The sequence below is a fragment of the Bos javanicus genome, chromosome 1 (assembly GCF_032452875.1).
Source record: "Bos javanicus breed banteng chromosome 1, ARS-OSU_banteng_1.0, whole genome shotgun sequence".
In the NCBI taxonomy this organism is placed as follows: domain Eukaryota; kingdom Metazoa; phylum Chordata; class Mammalia; order Artiodactyla; family Bovidae; genus Bos; species Bos javanicus.
The window spans coordinates 153,496,998-153,521,719 of NC_083868.1; the positions used below are offsets into that span (position 1 = coordinate 153,496,998).

The following is a 24,722-nucleotide window of genomic DNA, read 5'->3' on the forward strand; positions in this document are numbered from 1 at the left end:
ATTTCCTCATGAAAATATCTCAGCTTCATAAGATAAAGCAACAAAACTACAATGTACCAAAATGTGCTCTTATAAACTAACTTGGACAGATTTAAGAAACTGAACAATATTTACACTTCTGAATTTCAAGGATCTCACTATATCTTGTCACATACTACCCACCCAAATTCTCACCATTTTTTAAAGATAATATGAGATGAGTAAGCAGGTCAAAACACTTCTGAAAAAAATGTTTCTTTATTTCTATTTATTCATTTATGCAAAGACAGTATCAGCATAGGTAATAGGAACACATTTTTAAGTTTAAAATTAATTTTCCATTTTGAAAGGTTCAGGATTTTGTCTCTTCTACCTTACTCTTTTAAATACTTCAGTCCAACAAAATAGCAGACAAAATGTTTATTCCCTTTTTCTTAAGCGAATAAGGTCATACTGGAATAATGAGAATTGGCTCTTTAGAATTTAGGTATCATTTTTAGTAACCTGGAGATTTAATCACAGAATAATACATGTAAGAATGTTATAGCACACACACAAAAAAGTACAGAGAATTTTAAAAAGAAAAATTTCAGGGCACTTTCAAATTCTGAGGCATAAAAAAGCCCTCTTGGGTATCATTAAGTTAAAAGATTCTTCCCTTCAGATTCAGAACGAAAATTATTAGGAGTGATAAGACAACGGGCACTGATGGCACGGCCCACGGAAGCCTCGTCAGGACAGGGCTATACGGAGTTTCCGTGTTTTAATGAAGGGGCTGGCCCAAGACAGAAAAGCCAGGAAGCTCCTCTAAACCCATGGCAGGTCAAACGATACTGCTACAAGTGATTCCCTTAGAAAGGGATTATCCCACTGCTACCCTTTCCTTCCAAGGCTTAACCCTCAAACTGCTTATACTACTCCTTCTTTCCTTTCCATCGCTGTTCCAGGAGCACCTGCAGGAACAGTGGAGGCTGGAGAAGCAAGACTGTGGGTACAGCAAAGGGGCTCTGGATCTCCAGGTGCTTGTCACGATTTACAATGTCTGAGGAGGAGCCACCTCATCTAAAAATGGACTGTTAACTCAAGTGTGTTTTGGGGATATGCTTATTACTAAACAACTTTTGTGGTTTAGAAACATCAAAACTACTCTGACTCTCCTGGACATATTTTACTTAAAAAAAAAAAAAGAAAAATAACAGGCTAAAAAAAAATTAAAATCTATCTGTTCTTTAACAAATAGCTAATATTTTAATGTTTCTTATAAAAACAATTCCTTTCAGATACTCTGATTAACTTTTAAGTGACAAAGTTTCAGCCTTCTTTAATACCAATATTTTGCACAATTTAAAATACAGCCATTGAGTTTAACATTTCAAGGGGAAAAAAAAAAGTAAAAGAAAAAAGAATGGTAACTCAACTAAGAAGTTTATGTACCTAGAAAACTTAAGTTTGTTTTAGATTCTTTTAAAAAAAAATTTGGCCCAGAATTTTAGTTATCCTAATTACCATCCCATCAGATACCTCTATGTGTGGATTCTAGATAAAAGATAAAGTATTTTGAAGTAATAAACATAAGACCCACTGATTGGACTGTTTGTTTAGAATCTGTTTTACTGGGTTTAGATAAGGAAAACTTCAATAAAGCTAACTATACATTGAGTTTCACTGATTAAAAATTCAGTTTTAAAAACTCTGCTTTTGTGGTAAATTTCTAGACAAATCATAAAAGCACAATATTGCAGATACTGTACTGTTCATAGGTACTTGTTGGAGAAGTGAAGTGCTTGTATTTAAACTATCAAAATTCTGACCTTTCAAAATAGGTTTTCTAAAACAGTTTTTTTTTTCCCAAAAAATCAGCATTTGTTTTTAAACTCTTAAAATGTCAGGTAAAAATCCTTACAGATATATCTTAAAGTTATTCTTTTCAGTCTCAATTATTTTTTTACTTTTAACTATATATTCAACACAGAACCAGTTTCTAAGTAAATGTCTAATGAAAAAGTTTCAATGTAAAATAAAACTAAGCAATCTAATATAACATATAGAAAGTCTGAGAGTGATTTATCAAAATTCAGAATTAAATTTCTATAACAGTGGAAAACTTTCAGTCTCTTACTATTCAAAACCTGTGACTTCCTATGAGACTAGAAAGTTAGCAGAGAGGATCAAACAGACTTAAGCACTGCCCGACTTCTTCTAAAGTGATGAACTCTTTTATCCTAGAAAAGACAGAAATAATCCATTTTAATTTCATTGAAAATTCCTATTACCATTATGACCTAAGAGACTTGAAAATTACTTAAAAGAAAGCATTTTTTTAGATTTAAAACAATAAATAATGACAGAAAAGTGATCCTTTTGTGAAAGCATTCCTGAACTTTCAGATAACAAATGTACCAATGATCAGTTTTATTCAACAATTCAGTTAAAAAAATCTCAGTGACTCAGAAAAAGAGGACTTAGAAATCTAGTTTTCTAATATGTAGATTCTTATTAATTCATGATTCTGCACTGATGCCCCAAAGACAGCTGGTGAAAAACATGAAATTTTTAAAAGTCTTATTTTTACTAAAATACATCTAACAGAAATCATGGCTTTATGATGGTTTGAGAACAGCACTCCATTTCAATCTGAAACCCTATGTTTTTAGGTTAAAAGATACAAGTTTTGGCATCTTTAAAGGCATATCCTTAAGCTATAATGAAGATATGTAATTTTTAATGAAATGAATAGAAAAATTAAAGTATATGCAAAAATTTCCTTTCACTTTGTTGCCAGCAGATGTGCAGATACAAGAAATGAGGCCTTACAATGTAGAAGGATGGAGCTGAGAACCAGTTCAGTTCAGTTTCAGTTCAGTCACTCAGCCGTGTCCGACTCTGCGACTCCATGAACCGCAGCACACCAGGCCTCCCTGTCCATCACCAACTCCCAGAGTTCACCCAAACCCATGTCCATCGAGTCGGTAATGCCATCCAGCCATTTCATCCTCTGTTGTCCCCTTCTCCTCCTGCCTCCAATCCCTCCCAGCATCAGGGTCTTTTCCAATGAATCAACTCTTCGCATGAGGTAGCCGAAGTATTGCAGTTTCAGCTTTAGCATCAGCCCTTCCAATGAACACCCAAGACTGATCTCCTTTAGAATGGGCTGGCTGGATCTTCTTGCAATCCAAGGGACTCTCAAGAGTCTTCTCCAACACCACAGTTCAAAAGCATCAATTCTTCGGCGCTCAGCTTTCTTCATAGTTCAACTCTCACATCCATATATGAGCACTGGAAAAACCATAGCCTTGACTAGACCGACCTTTGTTGGCAAAGTAATGTCTCTGCTTTTCAATATGCTATCTAGGTTGGTCGTAACTTTCCTTCCAAGGAATAAGTGTCTTTTAATTTCATGGCTGCAGTCACTGTCTGCAGTGAATTTGGAGCCCCAAAAAACAGTCTGACACTGCTTCCACTGTTTCCCCATCTATTTCCCAGGAAGTGATGGGACCAGATGCCATGATATTTGTTTTCTGAATGTTGAGCTTGAAGCCAACTTTTTCACTCTTTCATCAAGAGGCTTTTTAAGTTCCTCTTCACTTTCTGCCATAAGGGTGGTGTCATCTGCATATCTGAGGTTATTGATATTTCTCCCAGCAATCTTGATTCCAGCTTGTGCTTCTTCCAGCCCAGCGTTTCTCATGATGTACTCTGCACAGAAGTTAAATAAGCAGGGTGACAATATACAGCCTTGACGTACTCTTTTTCCTATTTGGAACCAGTTCTATGTCCAGTTCTAACTGCTGCTTCCTGACCTGCATATAGGTTTCTCAAGAGGCAGGTCAGGTGGTCTGGTATTTCCATCTCTTTCATAATTGTCCACAGTTTATTGTGATCCACACAGTCAAAGGCTTTGGCATAGTCAATAAAGCAGAAATAGATCTTTTTTCTGGAACTCTCTTGCTTTTTCAATGATCCAGCAGATGCTGGCAATTTGATCTCTGGTTCCTCTGCCTTTTCTAAATCCAGCTTGAACATCTGGAAGTTCACGGTTCACGTATTGCTGAAGCCTGGCTTGGAGAATTTTTAGTATTACTTTACTAGCGTGTGAGATGAGTGCAATTGTGTAGTAGTTTGAGCATTCTTTGGCATTGCCTTTCTTTGGGATTGAAATGCAAACTGATCTTTTCCAGCCCTGTGGCCACTGCTGAGTTTTCCAAATTTGCTGGCATATTGAGTGCAGCACTTTTACAGCATCATCTTTTAGGATTTGAAATAGCTCAACTGGAATTCCATTACCTCCACTAGCTTTGTTCGTAGTGATGCTTTCTAAGGCCCACTTGACTTCACATTCCAGGATGTCTGGCTCTAGGTGAGTGATCACACCATCGTGATTATCTTGGTCGTGAAGATCTTTTTTGTACAGTTCTGTGTATTCTTGCCACCTCTTCTTAATATCTTCTGCTTCTATTAGGTCCATACCATTTCTGTCCCTTATCGAGCCCATCTTTGCATGAAATGTTCCTTTGGTATCTCTAATTCCATCCCCTTCTCCAGGAGATCTTCCCAACCCAGGGATTGAACCCAGGTCTCCCGCATTGTAGGCAGATGCTTTACCGTCTGAACCACCAGGGAAGTTTGAGAACCAGTAATAACATAATAAAAGTATTTTCTTCTCTGTGCTTTTGGCTTAATTGTGTCCTTTTCCTAGGAATTAAATTCCGCTATCATATAAAGGGTAGCTTCTGGAAATTATGTAACGTGTTAACAGGGTAATATCCTATTTAGGTTAAAGTCCAGAAAAGTGGTCACAAACTCAAGTATTTTAAAAAATCAGACAGGGTATGAAAGATTATGAAGGGGCTGGAATTAAGAGTGGAATTTATCATGGAAAGAGGGTACATCCTGTGTTGTGTGAGTGCTCAGTTGTGTCAGACTCTTTGCGACATCATGGACTGTAGCCCACCTGGCTCCTCTGTCCATCGGATTTGCCAGCCAAGAATAACTGGAGTGGGTTGCCACTTCCTTCTCCATATCCTGCCTTAGTACATTTAAATTCAATTAAAACAACAATAACAACATTTAGCTAATCAAAATAAACAGGTCTAGATGCTAGACAACTTCCAACTTTTTGCTCAGACGAGCAGAAAACTTTGCAAGGTTCAAAGGTAGGCCTTTGCTTAGTACCAGGTAAAAAGTCAAGTGTAAAGACTCGCTGGGTAGAGTTTCTGCTTTACAAACAAATCCGTTAGTACTGCCTGTTTAACCTTCAGAACCTTGGGCAAAGTAAGCTGTCACACGGCCCCCAATTCTTTCCTTTTAAATTTACTATCTATGTACAATGAAAAACAAGAGAACAAAAGTCAACTTTAAATGACTAAGTCTACTCCCTATTGAGAAGATGGCTAAGAACTTAATTCTGCTACAGCTCTAGTCTTTTGTATTAAAGGAAGCCCCAAGTACTTCTTCTAAAAATGCTTTAGGTTTTATCCTATTTCCATTCATTGGTGGAAAAAAGTATTCGCCTTTCCCTGTTTTAAAATACAAAGCAATGGTTTAAAATTTCCCTTTGAATGTAAAATGCTGCATTTCGGAAAAATTCTGGCAGCTCCTTGGAAAGTTAAACATAGTTACTATTTGACTCAGCAATTTCATTCTTAGGTATATACCCAAGAGAAATAAAAACCTATGTCCACACAAAAATTAGTACACAAATGTTCATACCATTACTCATCAGGGCCTCCAAGTGGAAAATAAGCCAAATGTCTAGCAAGTGATGAATTGATAAACACAAACTGGTAGATCCATAAATAAAAAGAAAACGAAGTACTAATACATGCTGTAACATCGATGAGCCTCAAAAACATTTCAGTCGGTAGAAGTCAGTCACAAAAGGTAACATGTATTATTCTATTGACATGAAACACTCACAACAGGCAAATTCTTAAAGAGGGAGGGATTGGGGGCAGGAGGAGAAGAGGATGACAGAGGATGAGGTGACTGGATGGCCATCACTGACTCGATGGACAGGAGTTTGAGTGAATTCCAGGAGTTGGTGATGGACAGGGAGGCCTGGCGTGCTGCAATTCATGGGGTCACAAAGAGTCGGACACAACCGAGCAACCGAACTGAACTGAACTGAACTGAAGGCTAGAGAGTTGGGGAGAACAGAGAGTGACTAATGGGTAGGGGGCGTTATTTTGGAGGTGATCAAAATACTCTAAAATTTATTGCAGTTATGACTGTACAACTCTGCATATTCTATGAAATATTAAATTGCACACTTTAAATGGGTGAATTGCAGGGTATGAAAATTGTATCTCAATAAGCCTGCTGTAAAAACACAACAAAAAACTTCCCTTTACTAACCACAATATTCTTCCTTTGGTGAAGCGACAAGTTCCTTTCCATGTTCAGAGACTGAGAACTAAAGGGATCTTAGAGACTCATTTCAGACTTGTAAAAACTAGAGCCTTAGTAAGATCTAAGTGACTTGTCCAAGGTGATAGCACTAGGATCAGAAACTGCAGACCCATTCTTAAATTCTAACACCCACATTCTTCTCCACTGTACCAACTCTGAATCAACTTTCTTTCTACTAAGCTCTTTTTACTACTTTACTTACGTCTTCCACCAAAAGGTTCAAGTGCATCAGCTGAGTATTCAATTCCTTCTTCTCCTTAGTCCAAGATCCACATACTCTAAGTTCTGTTTTTGGTATCTAAAATTTTCTTTTCCTATTTGGTCAACTTTCGAGAACCCTTTGAATTACAGTATTATTGTTGCTGTTTAGTACCTAAATCATACGCTTCTGCTAAAGATTTCTTCCCTAAGGGTAACCTACACTATACCAAGATTTAAGCAGATACACTGCTACTTAAAACTCACTCTCAGGCTACAGTCAAAAGCTAAGAGTTCAATTATATGCTCTATGTAAGCTCAATATATATATATATATATATATATACACACACATATATATATATACACACATACGTATACCACAGGAAAAAAAAAGATGCTTTATGGGTGACAAGTGTTCTTTTTATCCTACATATAATTCTTTTCATACCTTGAAGTAGTCATCTTGAGTGACAACGGAGTTTCTCAGTCTATTCTCTGGATTAAATAGACAAGATACCACCGTCTGTATGCTTCTGTCCACAGATTTCTGAAACACAGAAGTTTTCAGTAAAGACTATTCATTCTTTTACTCACTGGTAACAAGCTTTTTGAAAAATCTTAATGAATACATACACTTATTTCTAAAGAATTCTCATCCAATTTTTTCATTTTTACCATGTCACATAGTATGTAACTTTTATACCAAATTTAAGAATTGTTTCATAAACTTAGTGATAGAGTACTGGTTTAGAAAGCTCAATTAGTCAAGCCTTCAGATAGCTGTTTTTAAGTCTTTTTAACTTTTCCTGTTAGACTGGAAATAGTGAGCCCTCAACATTTCAAGAAACATTTATTCAGGTTAAACTCTGATAATATAACTGTAAGTTATTTTGGTGGTTTTTTTTTTTAATTTAAATTGTATCACAAATCTGGGATTATTTTCACTGCAGAGTTCAGTAATTTAAAATTTTTTCCATTGAGAAATACATGAAGGAAGTACACATACTCCAATGGTAATTGTTTACTGTTATGGGAATCGTTCAGTGTTGTGCATATTCCAGTCAGATCAATTACTTTTCACATCCTCATCCATTCAAAAGACACAGAATTCAAGAATGAGAGATTACAGGGATTTGCTCTAAAATGATAAAAAGAAATCCCTCTATTTAAGTATTTCCATTACTAGTGAGCCCAGCACTCTCGAGGACTGCCACTAGATGTGATGCTGTGGTGAGAATGCCGTGAACAACTGTGCAATGCGATTCATCTAAGCCAATGTCTACACTGGTGAAAAACAGGCGGACAGAAGCCATACTAATCCCTCTTTTGAAGAGTAGGATTCTTGAGGAAAACTACCCTTTGGACTCTGTCAAACCATGTTAATATTTATTAAACTATGGTTAAAAAACAAACCAAAAAAACCCAATGAAAATGGAAGAAAGGGAAGGACAACTAAATCAGTAACTGGTTTGCAGGTACCTAGAATTTCATTAACTTTTACGTAAATTGTGAAGCTTTTAATCAGTAACTCAAGCTTTTTATATTTAAATTTGAGCAAAGATATCTGTTTCTCAAAGAGCCATTATTAAAACTTGAATAAAGCACATATAGAAACTAAACGTTAATGAACAGAATTCAACGTTTGCCTTTTGTGGGCCATTTCCAGAGGACGGAGTAGCTTCATGAACCGAGCATTCACTGGGCAAAACCTCAGCTCCGGTGTCAACTTCATTACAGTGGTAGTTAATGGTTGTATAAGCCTACATTTAAAAGGATAAAAGTGTAATTAAAGAGATGTACATTAGATAGTCTTCAAAATAGTGAGCTCACACTGAAAGTTTAAATGTGTATTGTTCTGAGGTTCAATTACATTATTTCAGAAACTATTTTAAACTAAATAGTTGAAATGCAATATGGGAATCTTATATTTTGAAATGTCAACATAATTAGAATTAGAGAATTTCTGTAAGAAACTTCAACATATAATATGGGAATGGGAAGGGAATTTCCCAGTGCCTGAGGATTTTTGCTCACATTATGTCCTTCAAATATCCAATCCTGATAAAAGACAGAAGGTAACAAAGGCTCAGATATTTTAGAGGTAGCTTCCTCTTCTGTTTTATTCATTTTCTTATGTAACAGTGTTGAGAGCAAAACATTTTTGCTTCTCTCAACAGATTTTTTTTTGGCTAGAAAACTCGATGCAGATTCAATATTAATTATAAATCCTTGGAGTTATAAATAGCACAGGTATTAGTACTACCTTTCTTGGTTACATATTCTGAGCATCGGGGTATGCAGGGCGGCCATTGCTCAAGTACAGACAAAATAATCTGAGAAACAAAAAGCACAGTTTCTCCCATGGGAGTGTGTGTGTGTGTGTGCATACACTTGAGTTGCAAAGAAATGTAACACATAAAGTAAAAAGGCATTTAAAATATTTCCAGGCATACTTGATATGGCAAGGGTCAAGAAATACGTAACAGTAAAATACTTTTAAAATACAGAACAGGAAGTACATGCTCGGCTACTTCACCTTACCGGAGGAATAACATAACTCCTTTGTTCCCCAGCAGGCCACTGCGGTGGCATCTTAAAAAAAAAAAAAAGAAAAGAACGCTTACTTAAATATTCCTTTACACTGTCACAAGGATCTGAAATAGACAATGCTGAAGTACTGGTGCTGGTTTCCTTGAGCTTGTTATAACAAAAGACAATGGAAAAGTACTTTATGATATGTATGATTTTATTGTTACTTTCATATATTAACTTCATCTTTTTCTCAATTTTCTGGAGTTGGTTTTCAGGAAAACTCAAGAGACAGTAGCTCTTTGAATTTATTACCATAGTGTCACAGATATGGTCATTATCTATGGACAGAAATTCTAGTAGCCAGCTAAAATAAACATTATCAAACATAACTGCAATTCAATGCTCTAAGAACTGAGTAACCATTTTATCTCAACCTATGCCTCTATAAAGACTCATAAGATCCAGCCTGTATGTTTTAGCTATTAGACAGCAAATGAAGACTACATGCTGAAATATAGAAGAGGACACCAAAACTTGTAAGACAGTACAAGAGAAAGCTTGCTAAGCTCATTTCTGTCAAAATATTATTCTTATTCTAAATAATAAAGAAGCCCTAATTTTAGACTAATTCTGTTTTTCCTTAAATTTTAGGCACACTCAACTACTTTTAAATGACAAACTATTAGGGAAATTTACATAAAGGCCTAAATAATATTCCAAAGTAAATAATTTTGATCCCTATTAAATTACCTGATAATTATAAACAGGCAGCTGATATCCAGTGATAACCTGAACTGGTGAACTTGGATAAGGAGGATAAGCCTGCAAACAAAGTTTACAGAAAGAATGAATGAACAACGTACATTTTTAAAAATCAGAAAGGAGTATCATTCCCAATGCAATAAAAACATGAAAATAAGGAAATCTTCATTTTTTTATATCCAATCCAAAATTCTGAGTGAGTGCTTTCATGAAGAAATAAGTATTCTCTGTCAAATGTTAGCCTTTGGGCTGGGAGAAGGAAGAGATAAATAAAGGCAGTGACTGATTTTGCAAGCCCAAGTTCATCTTTTTTGTATATTTATTCCCACCCAGAAGTTCTTTCTTAATCATGATGAAGCTCTTAGAACAGATTTCCATGTTAGCATTAAATGAATACATGTGTGCTATGTTTTGTAAAGATATTCGTAGGCAGTTTTGTATTCCTTTGGCAGTATTTTGGGGTAACATGGAATACGCCCCATAGACATTTTGGCTCTTTCTGTGTTTTACTTCTAAAAGCTAAGGGCAATGTACAACCCCAACCTGGAAAAGAGATATTTCAATAAATATTTTCAATAAATATTCAAAAAATATTTCAATAAATATTTATTGACTGAAAATATCTAGGTACTAGTATACAAAAATACACCAGAATAGGTAATAACACCTCATGGTAAATTTTATGAACAAGCAGGGCTCTTCTTGTAGCTGTTTTTTTTTTAATGTAAGAAAAGATATATTCTATACTTCAGGTAGATGAAAAATGCAAATAAACGAGAGATACTGCAGAGCCTTTTCACTATTATTTTATTTCTTTTCGTAAGAATAAAATGTCTTTTGAACGAAGAAGGTAAACTGAAGTAGGAAGAAAATAAATGTTATTTATTATCAATAGGAGACAGGTATTCCAAATTTCAATACTAAAGAAATCAAGACAAGACAAATTATATGCCAGAAACTCATAGAACTTACAAATATAATTAAATCGTCAGAAATTTATCCATGTTAGAACCACAATACATCTAGAAATCAACAATCTGTATGAAGAGGCACCTGGAAATCATTGCAAATAAAGACTAGTTGACCCTAGGAAAGAATAAACCAGGTAAACACATGAAGAAAACTGTGTTCAAGCATTTTAGGAGTTATTTGGGGGAAAAATAGAAAGGAGATATATTCCATGTGGCTACAGTGATCAGTTCTCAGATAAAGACTTACCAACTATACAGAAGCAGACTTAAGCTTAGGATAAGAAGTAACACCAAGGGAACACTGCATGCAGATGGGCGAAATAAAGGACAGAAACGCCAAGGACTTACTACAAGTAGAAGAGATTCAGAAGAGGTGGCAAGAATACACAGAAGAACTGTATAACAAAGGCCTTAACAAACCAGATAACCACAGTGATGTGGTCACTCACCTAGAGCCAGACATCTTGGAGTGTGAAGTCAAGTGGACCTTAGGAAGCATCACTACAAACAAAGCTAGTGGAGGTGATGGGATTTCCAGCTGGGCTATTTCAAATCCTAAAAGATGATGCTGTTAAAGTGTTGCACTCAGCATAGCAGAAAATTTGGAAAGCTCAGCAGTGGCCACAGGACTGAAAAAGGTTAGTTTCCATTTCAATCCCAAAGAAGGGCAATGCCAAATAATGTTTGAACTACCATATAATTGACCTTGTTTCACATGCTAACAAGGTAATGCTCAAAAGCCTTCAAGTTAGGGTTTAACAGCATGTCAACCAAGAACTTCCAGATGTACAAGCTAGATTTAGAAAAGGCAGAGGAACCAGAGGTCAAACTGCTAACATGTTTTGGGTCATAGAGAAAGCAAGAGAATTCCAGAAAACCAACTACTTCTGCTCCATTGACTATACTAAAGCCTTTCAAAGTGTGGATCACAAAAAACTAAGGAAAATTCTTCAAGACATGGGAATACTAGACCACCTTATCTGCCTCCTGAGAAGCCTGTATGCAGATCAAGAAGCAACAGTTAGAACCAGACATAGAACAATGGACTAGTTCAAAATTGAGAACGGCATATTGCAAGGCTGTACGTGGTAACCCTGATAAATAAACTTCTACACAGAGTACATCATCCTCAATGCTGGGCTGGATGAATCACAAGCTAGAATCAAGATTGCCAGAAGAATTATCACCAACCTCAGATATGCAGATGATACCATCTTAATGGCAGAAAGCGAAGAACTAAAGAGCTCCCTGATGAAGGTGAAAGAGGCAAGTGGAAAAACTGGCTTAAAACTCAACACTCAAAAAAGTAAGATTCTGACATCTGGTCCCATCACTTAACGGCAAATAGACGGGAGAAAATGGAAACAGTGGTAGACTTTATTTTCTTGGGTTCCAAAGTCACTGTGGACAGTGAATGCAGCCATGACATTAAAAGACGCTTGCTCCTTGGAAAAAAAACTATGACAAACCTAGATAGCATATTAAAAAGCAGAGATATCACTTTGCTGACAAAGGTCTGTATAATCAAAGGTATGGTTTTTCCAGTAGTCATGTATGGATGTGAGAGTTGGACCATAAAGCGTGAGCACATAAGAACCGATGCTTTCGAACTGTGGTCCTGAAGAAGACTCTTGAGAGTCTCCTGGACAGCAAGGAGATCAAACCAGTCAATCCTACAGGAAATCAACCCTGATTATTCACTGAAGGAGTGATATTGAAGCTGAAGCTCCAATATGACCACCTGATGCAAAGAGCCAACTCACTGGAAAAGACCCTGATGCTGGGAAAGACTGAGGGTGGGAGGAGAAGAGGACAACAGAGAATGAAATGGTTGCATGGTATCACTGAAGTAATGGACGTGCATTTGAGCAAACTCCAGGAGATAGTGAAGGACAGGGAAGCCTGACATCCTGCAGTCCATGGCGTTGCAAACAGTTGGACAGGACTTAGCAACTGAACAATAACAAGAACAAGCAACGCTAAGAATGACATTTCTAACACAATGTCCCATCATTTAGAAGGATTCAAACAGCACAGTATTGTCACCTACTATGGAAATCGTTGACATGACTCCATAGAGGGTAAGAACTAAGACGGGCTTACTTTTTAAGGTGCTCGCATCAATAATAAGATCTCTAGTATAATACACACACCAAAAAAAAATAAAAAAAAGGAGCAGAGGTACTTCTTACCTGAACATACTGAGTTATAGGGTTTATCATGGTTGGAGGCTGCATGTAAGTTTCAGCGTTTGGATTACTCCAGACACTCTGAAATTGTGGTGGAGGAGGAGGATTAAAAACCAAAGGACGTGGCTGCACATGATAAGCACCTTTTTAAAGAATAAAAAGAAAACAAAGCCTATTTTCAGTTCTCTGAAAAGCCACACATGTGTCAACAAGAACAATTCCTTTCTTTACTCACACAAATTTTGTTTCCTGATTGCAGGGCCCAGTTTCAGCTTTTTACCATGGAAATTTATCTGTGACTGAAAATAAAACAGTATCAAAACTAGAATTAATGTCCAAGTCTTTACTTCCAAGACTTTGATTAATACCCAAGTTCTCTAAAATTACTAGTATCAGGTAAGATCAGTGTTAAGAATATACCAAATCAAAACTTACAGCATGAAACCACCTTACTTACCTTCACTCTAATAAAATTTTGAGAAGTTATGGAATTTGATTAAAAAAAAAAAAACCTTTACTCTGTCTCTAATCATTCCTGTCTCTAGTTCATGAAGCTGGATGTTCAATCAAAAATACAGAGGTTCTGATTAAGTTATGTAAATTATTCCAAGCCTGAGTTTCAAACAGGAAATATATTTATTTCTATATCTTATAAAAGAATGAGTCTATATTCAGGACACAAATAATACTAAACACCACATCCATAACATGAGAGATTTTTTCCAAAAGAAGATTACTTACTTCTACTATCTTCTGCACATCCACGTCATTATAAAATGAAACAAATCCATAGCTAGAAAGTCAGATAGATGAAATATAAAATCACCACCGTATCAGTACATGGTTTAAAACTAGTGTTCTATAACTGACTAAATAATGATAAAGGATGAAAAATATACTGAGGTAAATAACTATAAGATGTACATGGTAGATTCTCTATAAATACTACTGTTTTACTTTCCTACCCTGATCTACAGATTTGTGTCAGAATTCACAAAGATTAAGGCAATGTAGGAACTTAATTAACAAAAAATTCATACCTATGAATCTGAGTTTAACTTATTATCTATGGCAAAATCATTAAAATTTAAGATACTGTGAAACGTATGAAGAAAACAATTCTTTGATAAAACTGACTAATCCTCTTATGTGAAATGAAGACAAGAAATATTTAAATACAAACACTAGGCAAATGATTAAATAAAAGAGCTGGCAGCAAAACTTATCCTCTACATGAAAGTTACAAAGCAACAAATTTCTCTTATGCAAATGTGAGAATCCGTTTTCGATTTTTCTTTTCTGGAATTCTATACATGCTATATAGTTGAGGTATTTATTATAATTTATATTGAACATATGTTTTACTCACCCTTTGGACACACCAGTTCGATCCGTGATTATCTTCACTTCTTTTACTGAACCATATCTAGCAAAGAAACTTCTAATTTCTGTTTCATCCATCTATGCAGAAGAATTTGATTTTTAAAAGTAAAAATTCAACATTCAAAAATTTCAATGATACTATAAAGAAGTTTTGGTGATGTGGAAATATCTCCTCCAAGCATCCCCAAACTACATATCTATATCAAAGATATTTTTAGCCCCTAAAGGTTATACATAAAAACAATTCCAAACCTGCATGAAGTACTTAAAAAAAAAAAAAAAAGTCTTATGTTTACTGCTGCTAAGTCGCTTCAGTCGTGTCCGACTCTGTGCGACCCCATAGACGGCAGCCCACCAGGCTTCCCCGTCCCTGGGATTCTCCAGGCAAGAACACTGGAGTGGGTTGCCATTTCCTTCTCCTTATGTTTACAACACTACCCAAATCCCACTATTCACAAAATACTTTCAATAAATGAAAACATGAATACATTACCCTAACATCAATTCCACCGACAAAAACAGTGTTTGGCATGATTTTGCCTTCTGGTAAAACATAGCCTTGGCTGGTGGTAGCTGAAGACGACTGGGTGCTGGCCTCTCTGGAGATGGTTGAGTTTGGAGTCTCAGGATTTGCAGCAGACTGTAATTTGGAAAGCAGATGTCATCACTAGATTCACAGGCTAAAATCATAGATGCTATGAAATATAATTTGTTTTTAAGGCTGTATATTGTCACCCTGCCCATTTAACTTCTATGCAGAGTACATCATGCAAAATGCTGGGATGGATGAATCACAAGCTGGAATCAAAGATTGTTGGGAGAAATATCACCAGCCTCAGATATGCAGATGACACCACCCTAATCCACGAAGGTGAAGAGGAACTAAAGAGCCTCTTGATGAAGGTGAAAGAGGAGAGTGAAAAAGCTAGCCCGAAACTCAACATTCTAAAAACTAAAATCCTGGCATCTGGTCACATCATTTAATGGCAAACTGACAGGGAAAAATGGAAACAGCAACAGCCTTTATTTTCTTGGGCTCCAAAATCACTGTGGACGCTAATTGCAACCATGAAGTTAAAGATGCTTGCTCCTTGGAAGAAAAGCTATGACAAACCTAGACAGCATATTAAAAAGCAGAGACATCACTTTGCCGACAAAGGTCCACTGCTGTGGTTTTTCCAGTAGTCATGAATGGATGTTACAACTGGACCATAAAAAACACTGAGCGCCGAACTGATGCTTCTGAATGGTGGTGCTGGGGAAGACTCTTCACAGTCCCTTAGACTGCAAGGAGATCTAACCAGTCAATCTTAAAGGAAACCAACCCTGAATATTCATTGGAAAGACTGAGGCTGAAGCTACAAAACTCTTGCCCCCTGATGTGAAGAGCCAACTCACTGGAAAAGACCCTGACCCTGGGAAAGACTGAAGGCAAAAGGAAAAGAGGGTGGCAGAGGATGAGATAGTTGGATGGCATCACCGATTCAATGGACATGAGTTTGAGCAAACTCAGGGAGACAGGGAAGCCTGGCATGCTGCAGTCCATGTGGTCACAGAGTCAGACAGGACTGAATGACTGAACAACAACAACAATAATAGTAAGCACAAAAGGCTGCAAGGTAAAGATGAAGATATTATGCCTTAGCTTATGAAGGAAAACAGGAACAAGGACAAAAGAAACCGATAGATATTTTTGAAAATATTAGCAGAATGTTATAGAAATTAGTTACAATAATGGAAATTAAGAGTTCCTATTTTGTTAGATGCCAGAAATTATGATAAATTTAAGATTTCTACAAACTGCTATAGAGATGAAATAAAAATTGCTGTATTACCAAATTGGAGTGTTTGGGCTTTTCTCTATTAATTCATGCTCATGCTAATGTTCTAACATACTTTGTGTTTCTATCTGAACATCTCCTAACTCTTTCCTTTAACTATGTTACAGTGATATTTCATGACAATGAAGTCAGAGAGAACAAAAACTATTTTAAAGCTTTTCCATTTTTAAATGTTTTATAACTTTTTTCTAAATGGGACTATATTACATAAGTCACATACCTTGAACTATAGAGAAATTAGACTAGATTTCTTTCCAAGATAGAAAATTTACCAATCTCTTTCAATTAACTCACATTCAAACACTCAAGGCAGTTCTGAAATTCTTACAGACTTTCTCTTCAATTTCCCCTTCATTTGTGAATGAATTTTCAATACCTTTTTATTTGATAAACTATTTATATTATTAGCTGTATGTGAACCACAATGGATAGATGTATTTCAGTTGAGAGGTGCAGTATTCACGCAGAAAACTGTGCTGGAGTAAAAAGGGTTATGATAACATTGATTCTCAACCTGGGGAAGATTCTGTGACCCGGGGGCACCTTTTGGTTTTCTCAGTTGAGGGGTGTACCTGGTAAAGGAAAATAACAGAAAGGGAAAGACCAGAGCTCTCCTCAAGAAAATCAGAAATACCACGGGAACACTTCATGCAAAGATGGGCTCAATAAAGGGCAAAAACAGTAAGGACCTAACAGAAGCAGAAGTGATTCAGAAGAGGTGGCAAGAATACACAGAAGAACTGTACAAAGAAAGTCTTAATGATCTGGAGAAGCACGATGGTGTGGTCACTAACCTACGGCCAGACAGCTTGGAGTGTAAAGTCAAGTGGGCCTTAGGAGGCGTTACTGCAACAAAGCTAGTGGAGGTGATGACTTCCAGCCGAGCTACTGCAAATCCTAGATGATGCTGTGTAAGTGCTGCACTCGGTATGCCAGCCCATCTGAAAACTCAGAAGTGGCCACAGCACTTGAGAAGGGCAGTTTTCATTCCAATCCCAAAGATGGACAATGCCAAAGAACGTGCAAACTAACATACAATTGTGCTCATTTCATATAAGGAAGATTATGCTAAAAATACTTCAGACTAGATTTCAACAGAACATGAACCGTGAATTTCCAGATGTTCAAGCTGGATTTAGAAAAGGCAGAGGAACCAGAGATCAAACTGCTAACATCTTCTGGTTCATAGAGAAAGCAAGAGAATTCCAGAAAAACAACCACTTCTGCTTCATTAATGAATTAATTCATCAATTAAACTATGCTAAAGATTTTGACTGTGTGGATTACAATAAACTGGAAAATCCTTCAAAAGACAGGAATACCAGACCACCTTACCTGCTTCCTGAGAAACCTGTATGCAGGTCAAGATGCAACAGTTAGAACTGGACATGGAACAATGGACTGGTTCAAAATTGGGAAAGGAGTATGGCAAGGTTGTATATTGTAACCCTAATTATTTAACTTCTATACAGAGTGAAAATGAAAGTGAAGTTGCTCAGTCGTGTCCGACTCTTTGCAACCCCATGGACTGTAGGCTATCAGGCTCCTCCGTCCATGGGATTTTCCAGGCAAGAATGCTGGAGTGGATTGCCATTTCCTTCTCCAGGGGATCTTCCTGACCCAGGAATCGAAACCGGGTCTCCTGCATTGCGGGTAGACGCTTTACCATCTAAGCCACCAGTGTGGCTTACAGAGTACATCATCCCAAATGCCAGGCTGGATGAATCACAAACTGCAATTAAGACTACTGGGAGAAATATCACCCTCTGATATGTAGATGACACCACCCTAATGGCAGAAAATGAAGAGGCACTAAAGAGCTTCTTGATGAAGGTGAAAGAGGAGAGTGAAAAAGTTGGCTTAAAACTCAACATTCAAAAAATTAAGATCATGGCATCTGGTCCCATCACTTCACGGCAAACAGATGGGGGGAAAATGGAAACAGTGACAGACTTTATTTTCCTGGGCTCCAGAATCACTGTGGACAGCGAATGGAGCCATGAAGTTAAAGGTTGCTTGCTCCTTCAAAGAAAAGCTATGACAAACCTAGACAATATATTAAAAAGCAGAGACATCGCTTTGCCAACAAAGGTCTGTATAGTCAAAGCTATGGTTTTTCCAGTAATCATGTACAGATGTGAGAGTTCAACCATAAAGAAGGCTGAGTGCAGAAGAATTGATGCTTTCGAACTGTGGTGCTAGAGAAGACTCTTGAGAGTCCCTTGGACAACAAGGAGATCAAACCAGTTGTTCCTAAAGGAAATCAGTTCTGAATATTCATTGGAAGGACTGATGCTGAAGCTCCAATACTATGGCCACCTGATGAGAAGAGCCGACTCATTGAAAAAGACCCTGATGCTGAGAAAGATTGAAGGCTCCAGGAGAAGGGAGCGACAGAGTATGAGATGGTTGGATCACATCCTTGACCCAATGGATATGAGTTGAACAAACTTGGGGAAATGGTGAAGGACAGGGAAACCCGGTGAGCTGCAGTCCACAGCGTCTCAAAGAGTCAGACAGTGATTAGTGACTGACCAACAACAAACCTGGTTATCTGGTTGGTAGAAACCAGAGATATAATAAGCATCCTACAATCCAACACACAATCCAACACCACCCCCCATAACCAAGAATTATCTGGCCCCGAATCTGCATAGGGTCAGTTGAAAAACCCTGTGATATTGTTGGCAGAATTGAAGAGTAAAGTTCTAAATCTCATGTTCTGTTTAAGTAATATGGATATTTGAGACAAAAAAACAGTAATCTGAGAAAAAGAAAAATTTGGGTTGTACAGGTTGTGATATTAAGTATGCTGCTGCTGCTGCTAAGTTGCTTCAGTCGTGTCCAACTCTGTGTGACCCCATAGACGGCAGCCCACCAGGCTCCCCCATCCCTGGGATTCTCCAGGCAAGAACACTGGAGTGGGTTGCCATTTCCTTCTCCAGTGCATGAAAGTGAAAAGGGAAAGTGAAGTCGCTCAGTCGTTTCTGACTCTTAGCGACGTCATAGACTGCAGCCTACCAGGCTCCTCCATCCATGGGATTTTTCCAGGCAAGAGTACTGGAGTGGGGTGCCATTGCCTTCTACATGATAATTAAGTATAAAATTCATCTAGTGATTTCACTAGGGTCAGGTCTTAAGGCAGGCACCATTCTGTCCATCCTATTCCTTAGCCAGCAGATGGCGCTCAAAGCTAAACTAAGGAATGTACTCCGTTCAAGAGGCGTAAACAACAGGGATTTTAAAACTGCCTGTGTGTATATTTCTATACAATTATTAACTTATATATGAGCTTCCTAGGTGGCTCAGTGGGTCAAGAATCTGCCTGCAGGAGATGTGGGTTTGATTCCTGGGTGGGGAAGATCCCCTGGAGTAGGGCATGGCAACCTACTCCAGTATTCTTGCCTGGAAAATCCCATGGACAGAGGACCTGGCAGGTCACAGTCCATTGGGTTGCAAAGAGTTGGACACAACTGAAGCAACTTAGCATTAGCAGCACATAACTTATGCATACAAATCCACAACCAATAGACAATCTTTGCATACTTTTAAACTATTGCCAAAAATACTCTACAAATGAATTCCTGTTGTTGTTCAGCTGCTAAGTTGTGTCTGATTCTTTGCTACTCCATGGACTGCAGCACACCAGGCTTCTGTGTCTTTCTCCTGAATTTTACTCAAACTCATGTCCACTGAGCTAGTGATGCTATTTTAGGTTAAAGCTAAAAGTTTGGTGTTAAAGAATTAATCATAACTAATCAATAACATGCAGAAAATAAATTACATGTAAATTAGATGACAGAAGTAATTATTTTTCTTAATTACACCTTCAAGTGAGTTGATGGGTTCTAAAATGAGTAATTCTGGAATATTAAGTAAGGGTGAACTTGGAGGCCATCATATACACAATTCTCATCACTACTATTTTCAGTAACGGATTCCCTTTTATATTTGAATGATCAAGTGACAAAGATAACTAAAAACTGGAAATAAAACTTATCATCACTAAAGCATCTGCGATGTCAGCTCTTTGACAACATTTCATTCAACTATTAAAGTCTACATGCAAGCAAACTGAAATCTATGTATACTGACTAGGTCAGACTAAAAGTCTGTAATTTGCAGTCATCAGTGTTACATCCAGAGAAGAAAGTAGTTATTAAAGAAAAAAATGGAGTGAGTGTCCTACTCTTTGAGACCCCATGGACTGTAGCCTACCAGGCTCCTCTGTCCATGAGATTTTCCAGGCAATAGTACTGGAGTGGATTGCATTTCCTTCTCCAGGGGATCTTCCCAACCCAGGGATCGAACCCAGGTCTCCCGCATTGTAGACAGATGCTTTACTGTCTGAGCCACAGGAAATTCTATTAAGGAAACTGTACATGAAAATCAGAATAAAGCCTTTTATGTAAATCCAAGAGTAGACTCTCAGGGGAGGGGAGGTGGAATCCAAACAATAAACATACAATCCTGGGAAAGCTAAGCAAGAAAAAGGCAAGAATACAAAAATACACGTTAGTCTTGAAAAAAATGGGATATGACTACTATCCCAAAATCTGGTTAAGATGGTACACTCCTGCACCCAACACAGAGATGGGAAAGTCTAGCAGCATACAAAAAATACACAGTTAAGAACAGTTTATTGTAAATTCAAGTATGGTTATTAGGAAATCTGTTACTATAATTCACCACCGAAAAATCATTTGATAAAATACAGTATTTCTTAATTTAAAGAAAAGTAAAATGAAAGAACTTTATTTTCTATCAATCTAATTCTAGATTATCATTAAGTTCAAAGTAAAACGTGACAGTAATTTATGCTGAAACTAGAAATAAGGGTCTCTCCTTATCACCACTATAAATTTTTTCCATTATATATGACAAATGTAAATATTAATATAGAGTTCTTATAAATCACCATGAAAAGACAAATACAAATAGAAAGGTGGATCAAGAATAGAAAAAAGAGAAATGGAAAACGTTAATGACAAACTTTAACTTCACTAATGATAAAAAAAAAAAGTACATCAACACAAGTGGAATATTTTCCAATTAGACTGGCAAATTTAAAACATATACTACCTTTCACTGCGTGGAAAGGGGGTGATATTACACACCACTAGTGGGAATATATACTAGTATATCCTTCACCGAGAGTTACTAGGAAAAGATTATCATAGTTCAAAATTGTTATAATATGGGTATAACCTTTCAACCAGGGATTCATTCTACTCCTGGCAATTTATTTCAAGCTATTAATAGAATAAATAGGCCAAAACATTTTCACAAAGACACCCATTATTGTACTGTTTTAATGCACACAAATTACTCATTATAAGGGAATGTGGTAAAATAAGTGATAGTAATATATAAGTACACAATTTTTGGTAAAGTAAGAAGTTATGTATTCAAAATTATTTTAAATTTCTCTTTGGAATAAGGCCCACTATATTAAGTGAAGGATACAGGTTGTAATATACTGTTACATAGTATGGTACACTTTTTATAAAATACACCTATTTGCAATACATACATGAAAGTAATCTGGGAGGACATACATCAAAACTTCAGAGTGGTTACATACCTAGTTTAAGATGGACCTCTACTTCCTTACATTGATTACTTTCTTTTTTTTTTTAAATTTTTAAAAAACTTTATTTTAACACCTAATACAATTCCAATTTTAAGGATTACTTGCACAAAAAAATAAACACATTTGGTATAAAAATGTTATCACTTTAACACCCTTTCCCCTCAGCCCTCCCACCCCACCCTCATGAACTGCACTCTGTCTGGATGCAGAAACATATAAAGACTAATGGCCCAGATTCGTTTTTACCTACAGGAGTTTCTGTTTATGTACCCAGGTACTCTAGAGGACATCAGCCCACTTTATCACATGAACCATTTGCTTCAGCCCGCTGAATTTAGTTTCACAAAGAAACAAAGCTTATTATAAAGGCATTTAAAAAACCATTATCTTTTTAGAAGCACTTTTTTTTTGGCAACCATTTATATACAGTGTTACATAACAGCTCTGGAGTACAGTACATGCAGCAGAACATACCTGTTGAATATAAAATACTTTTCTTAAAATCTTCATCGTTGGAATTCTTTGAAGTCTACATTATAGAATGCCCATTACTTGGAGAAAATGGTTGAGGAGTACAAATGTCTGCATACGTTGGCCACTGAAATAATCCAAGGCTAACTGGAGTAATATTTGGAGCACACCAGGAGTGCATAAATAATTTACTTACATTATTAAAATACAACCCATAAAATTTAAGTTCAAGATCTTATAGGATTGATTACTTATGAGTTAATATGCTAGTTTTATATAAGAAAAAAATCAATAAACATATGCATTTCTCTCCCCGCCCTCTTAAAAAAAAAGGACAAAACTGTAAACATTCACAGTAACTCAGCATATTAAGTAATTACTGATGTGGATAAGTACAAGACACAATTATTACAAACAGCAGTGGCATACACTTGTAAACTTTTACTTTAAACTTTGTGTGCACTAATAAACTATATAATTTTCTCCCTTTACTTCTAAAAATAGTGTATACTGGTTATTACACTACAGGCGATATACTACACTACAGTATTTAATGCTATATACATCATCGGAAGCTTGATGGTTGGTCAAAACTGTTCTCAAGAGATGCTCCTCGAGGTGGCATCAACTCTAATGCATTTAACAAAACGCTCATAAATGTCACCCAACAGACCCCGTTAATACTGGAGGGACGCTCTGTTGGAAGGTTTCTGGTTTCTTTAAGGGAAAAGAATTTCCCAAGTTAAAAATTCCTCGAGCTCCCCACTCCGCGGCCGCTCCGAGGCGAGGGCAGCGCCGACCTCGTGAGATGATGGCGTCCCACCCGAGGTCGGCGCGGCTGCTGCCGCCGCACAAGCACGAGGTCCCCGCGGCGCCCGCGCCCTCCCGCAGGGACACACCCCCAGGTCCCCGCCCCGGCCCCGCCCCGGCCCGTGGGGGCCCCGCCCGCCGGCGTCCCGCCCGCGTGCGCCTCACGGGCCGCCAGGCCCGACGCCATCTCGCGGAGGCCGGGCCGCCCGCCTGCCTCGGTGAGCGCGGGAAATGAGCCTTCCGGGGTGGCGTGGGCCCGCCCGGAGCCCGGCCGGCCGAGTGCCAGGCGCCCCGCGGGCCGAGTGCCAGGCGCCCCACCACACCCCGGCTCCTGCGGCCCGAAGGCCACAAGCCCTGCACGTGCTGGGCGGCGGCCCCCAGGGCTCCGACAGCCCGGCCTCATCCCCTCCGCCCGCCCTCGGTGCCGCGGAGGCCGTGCCAGGCCGCCTCGGCCGCCCTCCGGCTGGGCCCCTAGGACAGGCGAGCCCGGCAGCCCCGCTCCGGGTGCCGCCCCAGGCCCCCTTCAGCGTCCTGGCCACCCCAAGGAGCCCCCTGGGCCTCCTCCACTCACCATGATGGCGACAGCCAGTGTTCACTCACAGGGGCTCGAGGACGAAGCAGAACCTGGCCTCGGGCACCGCGCTTGGAGCTGCTGTTGGGTCTGCTCGTGCCCGCTACCCGGCCGGACTGCGCAGAGGGAGCGGCAGCAGACCCGACGGAGAGAGTCAGAGGCGGGTGGCGATGCCGAGGGGCGCCGGCGGACTGAGGCGTGGCCAGCGGGGCGCGGGGAGGTGGCTCCTGCGCAAGGTGCGGGGGGGCTCGTCGGGAGGCGCCTCAGCCAATGGGCGGCCGCGCTGGCGCCCCCCGGCGGCGGGGGCGGGGGCGGGGCGAGGGGGTGGGTGGGAGGCTCGCGCAGCACGACTGCGCAGGCTGGGGGTACGCAAGGGGCGCGTGAGGGCGGTCATCCCGCCCCCCCACAAGCACCGCCCCAGATGAGGGGGCTGGCCAACCCACCGAAAGGCGTGTTACCCCAAAAGTGCTGTGGAGGCACGCCTGAAATAAGTAGGCATACTCACATATACATTAAAGTTAAAAACAAACTTGAATATGTCCGGGCGCTAGTTTCAAAATGGCATCCTGAAGGCACAGGATTAGCCCGATCGTGGTCACCCCTACCCTCGCCACCAAAATCGATGGAAACGCCAACAGAAATAGAAAATAAAAATAGGGATATGGAGAACAGGCACGGAGGCGTCAAAAGTACAAAAACTTGGGCGAATTCCTTTCAACTCTGAGGGAGATGGGGTTGGATTGAAAGAAACACCAGCTAGGGCAGGCCAGCTTGGCGTTCAAGATGTTCCTTCTTTGAAGAAACAGTCATCAAGGCCTGTGGTTGCCAGAAACCCAAGGTGTAGGAGGGAACAAAACAGTCAAACATTCCTTTGTTTGGGGAGTTTACGTTGTGAGGGGGAGAATTTTTCTTCTAGGCATCACTGAAAGAAGCAAGGCCTGCCTAGAGAGTTCTAAAACCACCTCAAGGTCAGAGAAACAAGGCCGAGAGCAAGGGTGAGCTGCAGGGCAG

At 38.8% G+C, this 24,722-nt stretch overlaps 1 protein-coding gene across 1 annotated transcript; it reads right to left on the minus strand.

The window, feature by feature from the left end:
* Window positions 1-218: 218 nt before the first annotated feature.
* Window positions 219-23,942, minus strand: DAZL (deleted in azoospermia like). The gene is made up of 11 exons (XM_061425295.1): window positions 23,712-23,942; window positions 14,919-15,065; window positions 14,412-14,503; window positions 13,784-13,835; window positions 13,278-13,341; window positions 13,046-13,185; window positions 9,871-9,942; window positions 9,130-9,180; window positions 8,235-8,348; window positions 7,037-7,135; window positions 219-2,201 (listed from the first exon to the last, which is right to left on the minus strand). The coding sequence occupies exons 1-11, from the start codon at window positions 23,712-23,714 to the stop codon at window positions 2,148-2,150; spliced, it is 888 nt and encodes a 295-aa protein (XP_061281279.1). The 5' UTR covers window positions 23,715-23,942; the 3' UTR covers window positions 219-2,147.
* Between the last annotated feature and the right edge of the window lie 780 nt (window positions 23,943-24,722).

Bases quoted from the DNA above. Each gene is read 5' to 3' on its own strand.
- DAZL (XM_061425295.1), bottom strand. The intron at 8,349-9,129 runs GTAAGGTGAAGT...TTTTAAATGTAG, and splicing joins GGAGTTATGTTATTCCTCCG to GCTTATACAACCATTAACTA. The intron at 2,202-7,036 runs GTATGAAAAGAA...TGTCTTTTCTAG, and splicing joins CTCAAGATGACTACTTCAAG to GATAAAAGAGTTCATCACTT.